Here is an 11,746-nt window from a genome sequence, read left to right as displayed (position 1 = left end):
TGTCAAATGTCGATATATTTCACATTTAATCCGAGTGGAAAAAGCAAGTGGAGTAAGAGAGTATGTATGTATGTACATATAAACACATCTACACACGTAAGACAACATGTTCAGCAATTTGCGCTTAGATTGTCGGCCATGATTAATAGTTGTATGCGTCACATGTCCAACAATTGTTTTATTGAGCATAGTATGAGGCGCGCTTAACTATGCCAAAGCTAAATAAGGGCACTACGTAAAGCGAAAAGGAGCCAACACAAATCAGTGTCGCACAATTTAATTCGATTAAGGATAAATTTCTACTCTAGCGTAAATTAAGCAAATACACGAGAGAATATTGCTATCTACTTTCAGGCGCTGTAGCGTTTTTGCACCTCTTCTTTGCAAATTTGTACCGTGCTACATTTTTCTGCTACCTACATAAGTTTGTGGCAAAAACTCTTATCAATTACAAGCAATCAAAGTGGTACGCTCGAGGCTTCACGACAAAAAAGCGGCCAACACAGGTTTCTGGGCCAGCCCAGCGCTAGTCAGTTTAGCTGACAGCAAGCATGTGTCGAAGTTAAACTTATGCAACATCCGAAACATATTTACATATGGTGTGTGTGTGTGCATATTACAGCAACTAGCTGTGTTGAAAGAAATATTGCCTACTTTGGGCGTTGCATTAGGTGTATCAAGAGCATAGCAACCCGCACAACCTTTGACACGCGTACATATCCTGCTTTCTGCCACAAGTACATATTGTATTTATTTATGCATTTATTTGCGGAAGTGCGTAAGCACTCATACATACATACATACATATTGCTTGTTTTGATTCTCGTGGGCTTTAGCATACGTTCCAATGACTGACAGGATATGTGCGCGGCAAGACAGAATTCCGAGCATATGCTTCAAGCATGTAGTAACAATAACAAATTATTATCATATATCATGCTGTGATTTGTTGGTTCCTATACGCTTAGCAATTTGTGTTTGTTTTTGTTATTATCGCGATAGCAAAACCTCAAGCTACCTGCTTATGTGTGTTCTTTTCTACGAATTTCACATTCATATCCGCATGTTTACTGTACTTGAGTTAGAAAAGTACGCATAAGCGCCTTGAAGTATGCACTTAAATATAGCAAACCAAACTTATCAGCGCAGCTTATCAAAGGAAGTCTGTACGCCCACTGTTGTAGGTACTAAAGTAGCATTTCCATTATTATCATTATTATAATTTATATACATATATTTATAAAAATATTTAGCAAAATTGACGATTTGTCAACTTGGTGGCTCATAAATTATACATAACCTAAAAATTTTGCAATTCATCGCATCCAAAAACATGTGTAATAAGTTCTTCGAGTGACCTTTCAAGGTAATAGTTACCAAGATTTTACATAAAATTAAAATTAAAAAAAAAACTTAAACATTTCTTTTAGCTGGGAAGCTTTTGAGTATGGACTGTTATATGTAAGTACGGTGAATCTTTAAAGAATAAAGTGACCCGTACTTGCTTAGATTAATACTTTCTCTCAAAATCGATCAAAAAATCACTACCGAAGCACACTTTAAAGTAATATAACAAATTATACCAGTTTCGACCAGTTCTGTTTTTTCACTCTGACATCACTTGTGGATTTAAAATATTATAGTCAATTTTTCCTTGACTTTAAACTAATACAAAAAATTATACCAGTTTCGACCAGTTCTGTTTTCTTACCCTGGCATCAGTTGAGAACTTAAAATACTATATACAATTTTTCGCAGACTTTAAACTAATAAAGCAAATTATACCAGTTTCGACCAGTTATTTTTCCTCACCCTAACATCGCTTGTGGATTTAAAATGTTTTATACAATCATTGTAACTTCAGTCAAATCTCTTCCATGGTTACGAAATAAAAGGGTTAAATCAAACACAGATAAAACAGGCGACTTAGCAGTTCTAACACTTCAGTGTACGAAAAGCCTTGGCACTTTTCACTTGCTAGCTGACACAGTGAACTCGCCCGATTCGTCTTTGAAAGGAGAACGTAAAGACCGCTTAAAATATTTGAACATTACGCTCAGTTGATTTTAGCTAACAACAACAGAGATGTGCTGAGCCTTCAGAGAAGAACATAAGTCGATAGTTTGGAAGAAAAATTTAAAATATTTTGAAACCGCGTGCGCTGCCAAGCACATGTAAGCTCTTGGAGCTCAGTTCTTAAACAAATTAACTATTGCAGTCTTTAAAAACGAATCAATAAGCGACCTTCCAGCTTACACAGGCTTATGAGTACACACCCCTCTATGCAACATCATAAATTATTTTTCTGTTAAGCCTCAAAACCTCAACAATTGACCCAAACAAACTTCAAACAAAACTGTCTTCTTTCAATCTTCCAAAACTCGCCTCCATCCAGCCAATTGTACTCACTTCTGAGCACACAAATTTGTGCGTTTCGCACCCCCTTTCAATCAATGAACTCATACCACAGACCACTATGGCGTCGCACATAAAGTAAAAAACAAAAATTCCAACAAAACAGATCACTCACTCGCACATACAAGAATACATTTGTTTGATGAGTTCCATCACTCCATTACAGACGTCTTCATGCCACTTTCAGTCTTATATTTATATAAGTACAATCACTCCGTCCACCGGCTGCGACGACTTGCTCACACCCCGCCTACGTCTGCCACAAAATATTTGCGTGCGAAAATCCCATCAATCATGCGGAGATTCCGTTAGATTTTGGCGGCGCTAAGCTGGATGATGCTTCGCAACAACATGCGGCAGCGAGTCGTGTGAGTGAGTGAGCGATAACAAAAGCATATGTTGTTGAAGAAACGCATATTATATAAGTGGATGAAAAATAGTAATATAAAAAGCGCAGGAAAAAGGAACAATGCAAAAAAAAGCAAAATGCTTGGTTTAACAAAAGCGCATAAGAAACATGAAGAACTCTGTTTATGCGTATGTGTGTGTGACAAATTTCATATAAAGCACATGAGAGTTGCTGTGTAAGCGCACTTTAAGGCGGCGTAATTGTGTGTTACGGCAGAAAATAGGCGCCTCCCTGGACATTGTTAGGGTGGTCGTTGGAGTTGGAAGTCTGAAGACGCATAAATTATGCAACTAAGCCTCGAAGGCTAGTTTTGAATGCTTCGATTTTCGCTTCGAACAACCTTAAGTAATAGAAATCGTTAGAAACCCAGCTCTAAAGCTATTACAAAGCGCTACTTTCACACAGGGATCTTATCTTCATTCTAAAACTTCAAAAAATTTAAAAAACTCGAATTATTATATGGGTGAAACTTGCAATAAATCTGTAATAGCATAGAGCCAGTTTTGTAACCCATTCGCTATGATATAACGGTTTAAAAAATTGGGGTATCCAGATTTTAGGTACCGAGTTCCAAAGTGCGGGTTTGATCTTTGACTAATTAACGCCAGAAAAGAGTTAGATTCCGAATATCGAAGATTTGCCTGACTTATCATACGACCAATGAATAAGGTAGGCAAAGCAAGATCTCTGAAGATAATCCAAGATAGTACCATGGTCACACGGTCCAGACTTCAGAAGAAAGCCTATGTAGATCCCGAAACCCAAAAATTTGCCTCACTTGTCATACGTTTAAAATACCAGAAACAGATGTAGAGATCATCTCCTAGTTACTAATGACTCAATAGCCCTGAGATGGGAAGTAATACTGTTCAGTTTAGCGCACAAATCCAACCAAGGAATAAGTAGGTAAAGTTAGATCTCTAAAGATAATTTCAGACGGTACCACGGATACAGAGTTCATGCGTTCCGGACTTCAGAAGAGAGCCTATGAAGTCAGGGAAGCTTCGAATGAAGGTTAGATCCGAATCCCGAAGATTCGCCTCACTTGTCAATAGCTAAAAATACCAGCAACAGATGTAGAGACCATCTTCTAGTTACTAGTGACTCAATGGACCTAGGGATGGGAAGTAATACTGTTCAGTTTAGTGCACAAATCCAACCAAGGAATATGTAGGTAAAACAAGATCTCGTAAAGATAATTCAAGACGGTACAATGGATACAGAGCTCAAGCATTCCAGACTTCAGAAGAGAGCCTATGAAGTCAAAGAAGCTTCGGATGAACAGCGCATGTTTTTTTTTAGTATATCAAATAAGGTCCAGAGAGCAGATCATTGAAATTTTCAACTCTGAAGACGCCGTGAAGTCCTGCTAGAAACGGAAATCAGGAAGTGGATATTTAGACAAGCAAAATGGGAATTATTTAGTGGTTAGGAAGTCTTTGACTCTGAAAACTTTCCGTGACCAGTATTACATGGACCTTAGAGTGCTCTGGAGAGCTCATAAACGCCGGTCGCTTTAAACTGAAGTAGCTTTCGATGAATAGACGCAGCATACTTATGGCTTTTCAAGCTCAATCTCAACTGCCAATCGAGCATTGCGCACTTGAGCTCAAGAGCCAAGTATCGAGTGCTACTCGTAGAATACGAACAGCAAGACAATTAACTCTTTCCGCACTAAGCTGCGGTCGATGGCTGGTGGAAGTACGTAAAAGTGCACTAGCTAGTTGAATAAGTAAGAATATGTGAAGGGCTAAATGAGCATAAAAGGGACATGACAAAGAAAGCTTGTGACATTTCTTTGGCTACACAAAGGAGCAACCGCAATTACGGTTAGCAGGCAAGGACACATCGAGCGAGCGTCGATTAGAACGCAGGAAGAAAGTGCGAGAGTTGAAGGTGTGTGAAGGAATGTGTATAATTTTGAATGTGTGGGTGCATAAAGCCACAAGGTTGGGAGGATGCCAGGTAGCAAGGACATGTGGCAACATCTATAGCTGCTTAGAGTTAGTAAATTTTACGAATTTATTGCGTAGGTGCTCGTAACACATTATACTGCTTGCTTACACAGCATTTAAGGGAAACAATAAATGTCACTAACACACACGCACACGCCGCTAACACACACATACATATATATGATATGTGGTTAAGAGGCAAAAATAGACTAGTAAAAGTATGCCAAAAATATAGTATTCAAAATATAAATTGTATATAAATAGGTATGAGTATAAATAAGTATACGGTGTAGCAACAATTGGACAAATAAATATGTGTACACAGTTAATACCCTTATTTATATAGGCATTTTCTTGCTGATCACAAAACAAATAGCTCACGAAAACTTTCCAAAAAAAAATGGAGCAAGCCCATATTTGTCTAGTCTAATAGAAGCAGTTTTGCCACTAGCACGCTTGCATACTTTAAGGCGTTTTGCCACTTTCAGCACTGCGTGTTGATATTCCCTGGTGTCACCACTTCGACATTGTTTCGTTACATAAGGTCAACAACACACATACCTACAAACTATATGCACACACACATATGTACATACATACACCTACATTTATCACTTCATTTAAATATTCTCCAGCGCAGCAAAAATACTCTTTACAATGAACGTTGGTGATTGAGTGGATCAGTTAGCTAGACGTGTCAATACCACGTTTTTGTGTAGTTTTTTGGGTGGAGTTGAAAAAAAAACGCATAAATTTAGAAAAATTTTAACAAATTAAATTTTTTGAAACAAAATTTAGTTTTCAACAAAAATGTCATATTTTAATTAAAAAACTTAATTTTTTTTTTTTGTTAAAACAACCAAAATTTTAGAAAAAATAAAAAAAAATTCGAAAAACTATAGTTTTCAAAAATATATTTTTCTTTTAATAAAAAAACAACACATCTACATACGTATTTAAAAAAATTAAAAAAAAAAATTAGTTCAAAAAAAATTTTAATTTTCAAAAAATATATTTTATGGTTTTATATTTTATTAACTAAAAAAAACTCTTTTAGTTAAATAAACACATGTAGAAAAATTAAAAAACTTTTAAGAAACCGAATGTTTAGTTCAAAAAAATATTCATGGTTTTATTTTTTTTAAGTCAAAAAATTTGAAAATTTAGATTTTTTAATAGATTAATTAATACTATGTTCACAAGTTTTTAGTTTTTAAAAAAATATTTTACGGTTTTATATTTTTTTAATTAAAAAAATTGGAAAGTTTAAAATCTATTGAAAATTTGGAAAATTTAGAATGTTTTTTAGAAAATTAAAACAAAACTTTTTAGTAAAAAACATATTACATTTAGGAAAAAACTGTTTTAAATAAAAAAAACACATGTGCATGTATACTTAGAAAAAGTAATAAACTTTTTTGAAAAAAAATTTAATTTCCAAACAAAATTTAATTTATTTATTATTTATAATAATGTTATTATAATATATTAATTTATTATATTTGTTTAACTCAAAAAAAAAATTTTTAATTTTAAATTTGGAATTTTTTTTAGAAAATTGAAATTTTTTATTAATTTTTTTTACATTTTTCTAAATTTAAGTGTTTTTTAACTGAAAAGAAAAGTTTTTGAAAAACAAAAATAGTTCAGAATTTTTTATATATTTTTTTTAATTTCTGATTATTATTAAAATCATTTTTTTTGTCTTTTTAAAAAAGTTTTATTTTCTAGATTTAAAAATTGTTTATATTTTTGTTTAAATTTATTATTATTATTAAATTTTTTTTCTTTATAAAAATTTTAGCAGACATTTTATTTGCCTGCAATATGATATTTTCACACCTTTTTTTATCAAAAATACGATATAGTAGCAACCAAAAGTATGCAATATTTTTGACAAATAAAAGTGTATAAAAATTTCAAAAAAAGTTGTTGATATTATGTTAAAAAAAAAATATTGCGAGATTTTGAGCTTGAAAGCTCTGCTTTATTGTACTAAGCTTTTGGAAGCTTTCGGCCTTTAGAAAGTTTTATAATTATAATTCAGAATGGAATATTTTTTTCAAATATATTTAATTAACAAAAAAGAAATATATTTTCTGAGTTCAAATTTCATTTCCATAACAAGAATGTTCGACATAAATATTTTGGGAGCTTTCTAACTCTTAACTGCAGCCTGCATGCATTGCTTGGAACTTGTCGCACCTTAGCTCTGCAAATTTTGTATTTTTTCATATAGAATAGAAGCCCTTATCAATATGCAAGATATGACCTCCTTTGATCTATAAATTATCCGCGCTTAAAGCATATTTAGTTCTCAAAAAGTTATTCAACGAGTTTGCAACTAATTTTTAACCTTTAATTTTACACCGCTATTTTTCACCGTAGCACTTCCAAAAACTCCACTTTTTCTTTCAATCACAATCTCTAACTCTCTCTCTCTCGTCTTCACAGGTCATATGCGTCCCTCTTCGCCGCTGCTGGATTCGGTGCGCGATCAGTTTGAAGACTACGATCAGTTGGCGAAAGATTTTACACGTGTATTCTTAAACGAAGAACCGTCGTGCCTACAAAATGCGCATCTCTTCGATGTAGTCTTCCTAGTGGGGCAGTCGAAGCAGAAGGCGCGTTTCATAGGCGTACGCGCGATATTGGGTGTGCGCAGTCGTGTCTTTCAAGTAAGTGGAGAGCGTAACTGGTGGAATGGCACTCACTCCCGCTCTCTCGACTTTATGCTACTCACAACAGAATATTAATCGCTCTGGCTTGTTTATTCTAACAGGAAATGCTTTACGGCATACAGACCGGTTTTGGTTCGCCACAAATACCAGTCGCCGAAATTTTCGCACGCCCCGCACCCTCACTCGTGTCACCGCAAAATCAAAAGCCGAAAAGCAACAACTATCTCACAGTGCCCGATTCCGATTCGATACGGCCGAAGAGTGTGCCATCATCGCCTATGGTGAAGCGCGCTTTTAGCCGGCTGGGTACCATCACCGCCGGTTGGGGTCGTTCGATACGTAATAAGAATACGAATCAACTGAATCCGGAGGATAAAAAGAAATGGATATCTTCAACGGATTGTTCCAGTAAGAGTCTCAGTCCACATGAATACAAATATATCGATGTGTGTTTTTTTTCTTTTTATTCCTTTCTTCTACTCTCTGTGCGTGTGTTGAACCAATTCGTAATGTATCTTCCCTGTCTGCCGTGTAAAATAAACACCTTGAACGTTCGTTGATTATTGTGATGGTGCCTCCAATGCCTTGGAACTCGTATTTTGTGAACTATTTTTTTATATATAAATATACTCGAACTTATACTACTACTAAACTAATGCTTGTGTAATCGATATTTTGAAACTCACCACTGACAACGGCACATTTTGTCGTTTGTAATGTGATGTGTTTCGAGTTTACGTCATATTAATTTTGATTTCGTATTGAAAAAATAATTATTTTAAATTTGAATGCATTTTAAAATTTTACACATCGGTCTGCTTTATTCACCACGTACATTTTATTCACCACGAATGCTTTTTAATTCTCAAACAAATTGTTTACGAAATTTATTAACTTCCTTTTATGGATCTATGCATATTTTAAAATTATTTTGAAATTCACCACACTTTATAAAACAACTCTCCATCAATAAATTTGTTGTTTGTGCGCAAATCTCGTAATAACTTTGTCATGCTAAATCTTTTCTTAATATTATGTTAAATTTTGTCTATGAATCATATTCACCACCAATAAATGTACAAAATTTCAAATTGTGCGAAATATATGCATCAATGAAAAAAATCGATATCAAATCATGCTACACCAAATATACCAAATACGGCAATGAAACCACCACATGTATACATAACCACTATGTTAAATTCACCACATTTTGCTGAGCCTGCTATTCATTTTACTATATGGCACACCGTTGTTGAAATTTTAAAAATATAAACATGTTACAAAAACATTGACGAAAACACATTCACCACAAAACTCACCACACCTTGCAAACAAACATGCAAACCATTTTCTTTCATAAAAACTGCTATATCTTAAAAAAACTTTAACTTTAAAACATGTCGGAAATATAATAACTACAAATTCACCACATATTTTGATAAACAAAATATTTGTGCTAAAACCATGCATTTGATTTTAACAAATCGAATTCCAATCTAACTTCGAATTTTCAATATTACGCTTTAATTAAAATTATATATCATTATACCGTTATAATCGGACAAAAAAATTACACATCTCATATCATAAAACTTATATTTTGAAAAACTCACCACACTTTTAATTTTTCACCAAACTTAAAAAACTAAATTTCCTATAAGAAAATGCTTTATCAAACTCACCACACACAAAAAATCATGCTCATTTCATATTTTTCTTTATAAGTACATATTCACCGTGCTTATATGTTACTTTACTGTGTTTTTATTCACAAATCCACACATTTTGCCACTTTTTCACCTCACCGTTCATGTTGTAATTTGTACGTAAATCTGTGCTATTTACTTTCTTATAAAATAAAAATGGTCATTATCAAAAAAACTAACAATAACTCATCGTAATGCATAAAATTGCATTTCATTTCTGTTTTTCTCTCTCTTTTTATCATTCATATCATTGTCATAAACATTTCATATTTCTCACGACTTCCACACTGCCACACTTCTCGCTTAATTTTTTCGAATCATCGGTTCCACTTATGTCCTTTTATGAACTTCATTTCGTCTATCGGTTCGTGCGCAATTTTGTTTTCGTTTCTCTTCGCTGCTTTGCTTCTATCCCTGCAGATCGAGACAGCAAAGACAAGGATAAGGATAAGCCGGGCAATAATCAGCTGGCCGTGCCGCGGCTCTCGGTGTGTGCCGATGCACAGAAGGTCGATCGCGCGAAGTTGGCGCAGACAGAGTTCAACATCATCGAGTTCGATCCAGACACATTTCGAGTGCTGTTGGATTATCTACATACGGGCACGTGTCCGCTGACCTGTGTCTCCATACCAGGTAAGCATCCGAAGATTATTTCAAGATGAGCGCAATATAATGTATATCTCTATTTTTTGGGGTTACTTGTAGGTCTGCTATGCGCTGCGGAGCACTATGATCTGCCCGAGCTGTTGCAGGCTTGCTTTCACCATTGCAAACAGTTCCTGCGCATCGAGGTTGTATGCCCGATGCTGATTTCGCTGGAGAACTACTACTGGCGCTACACGTCCGCCTCCGAGTTGGTCAACATGATACTCTCCTTTGTGGAGAACAAAGCGCATGCGCTCTTCAAATGTCCCGAATATCTTAATCTCTCCGAATCGATGGTGCAGATGATTATGAATCGAGAGTTACAAACACCCGAGATACGCAAATTTGAAGCGATGCTAATGTGGGCGAAAAACAAGGTGGCGAAAATGAAAAATCATCCCAATAAGGATACACAATTCGAGTTCGAATGCATTATGGAACGTTTGACGCGCGATCTCAATCTGTGTCGCATTTCACCGAGCGAACTCTTGACGGTGGTCTTGCCCTCGAAAGCGCTCAAAAATGAACGCATCATGGAGACACTTATGATGCAGGTGAACCTAGGCACCTATCGCATGCAGGAGCTGGACGAGTATCGGCAGCAGTTGCGCAGCCAAGAATCAGCCGAGGCGACGGTACAAGTGCATCGGGGTGGATGAGATAGTAAGAATGTTAGTTTTGATTTCGAGCATGGTGAAGGTGGTGGCGGTGGCGGCGGTGGCTGCGGCGTCGTCATGAGGAGACGTACAAGTGATGATCGTGATGCCGATGGCGACGACGAAGCGGAAGACGAACACTATGCACGTGCGATCGCGATATCTGTGCGTGGCGTCTCCACGGAAACCTACGACGCATTAGATAACGAGGTAGAGATGTATGCGAGCTTTGAGGTCGCACCGAGTACGAGTCGTGTTGCGGCTCAAATGCAAAAATCGCGTCGTAAGCGTTGGGCGGCAGATGGCGCATCGGGCAGCAGCGATGGTGGCGGTAGTAATAGTGGTCGTAGGCACTAAATATGAAGAGTAGAGGAGGATCGGTGGTTGGTAGTTGGTGGTAAGTGTATTTGGTTTGTGGGCAGGTCACCTTGACAATTTCAACGCTCTCTCGGGACTTAAGTTAGAAAATACTTAAATCAATGTTTCATTCCTGAATTGTCTCCAAAGCTTTATATATCTTTGGGATACACTGACGTTATACTCTTTCGTTAAGCAGAACTTTGACGTGATATGAAAACACGCACAATTTTGAAATTTAGACAAAGTGAATATATGATTTCCAAAGCGTTCCACTGCCATAATTTGTATTTCGTTTAAACTAATTGCACAAAAAATTGTTTTACAGGGAAATTAATATACTCAGCAAAATTTTCACGAGTTTTAACTTTGTTGCTTTTTAATTAAAAACATTCCATTCCCACTTCGGGGCGCACAGCACTTTACCCGAGCTTTAAAAGTATGAAAAAAAGTTTCTACTCACAAATATTATGTGTTTCTTCACTAAAGAATAGGGGGGTTTTCTCATGTTTTTTTCTTTGTTATGTGTCGATTTCATTTAGTTCCGTTCCAATTCCATTTCGTTCCACATCGTGTTTAAGCACATTTTAACCATTTTATCCATGCCAGGATTATCCATTACGTTACAGAGTTTATTAATTTTCGTTTCGTTCCTTATTTAGTACATTTTTCAGTTTATTACGTTCCTTTTTATATAATACATGTATGTATGTACATATGTACATACATATTAATTTCCATTGCATTTCTTATTTAAATATTGAGTTTTACATTATTTATTGCTTTTTTTAGCCTTTCAACTTTTTTTAAAGGTGTTGAATTATATTGTTCCAATGCCACTTCGTTCCATAACGATTTTAAAATGATTTTCATGACCTTTTGCATTGAATACAAAAGTTTTCTACATAGTTTCGGTTTT

At 35.5% G+C, this 11,746-nt stretch overlaps 1 protein-coding gene across 5 annotated transcripts in view; it reads left to right on the top strand.

The window, feature by feature from the left end:
* LOC120774194 overlaps positions 1 to 10,488 on the top strand; it is a 279,261-nt gene extending 268,773 nt beyond the window's left edge. For 4 of the 5 annotated variants that reach the window (XM_040103628.1, XM_040103629.1, XM_040103626.1 and 1 more), the window contains 4 exons: positions 7,234 to 7,457; positions 7,562 to 7,868; positions 9,590 to 9,802; positions 9,875 to 10,488. In XM_040103628.1, the coding sequence (XP_039959562.1) occupies positions 7,234 to 7,457; positions 7,562 to 7,868; positions 9,590 to 9,802; positions 9,875 to 10,473 (1,343 nt within the window). In that variant the 3' untranslated portion in view covers positions 10,474 to 10,488. The remainder of the gene's footprint in view (positions 1 to 7,233; positions 7,458 to 7,561; positions 7,869 to 9,589; positions 9,803 to 9,874) is intronic. The other variant, XM_040103627.1, reaches the window with a different exon arrangement.
* The last annotated feature ends 1,258 nt before the right edge of the window (positions 10,489 to 11,746 follow it).

Source organism: Bactrocera tryoni, chromosome 4 (genome assembly GCF_016617805.1).
Source record: "Bactrocera tryoni isolate S06 chromosome 4, CSIRO_BtryS06_freeze2, whole genome shotgun sequence".
Taxonomy (NCBI): domain Eukaryota; kingdom Metazoa; phylum Arthropoda; class Insecta; order Diptera; family Tephritidae; genus Bactrocera; species Bactrocera tryoni.
This window is presented reverse-complemented; position numbering and strand designations above follow the sequence as displayed.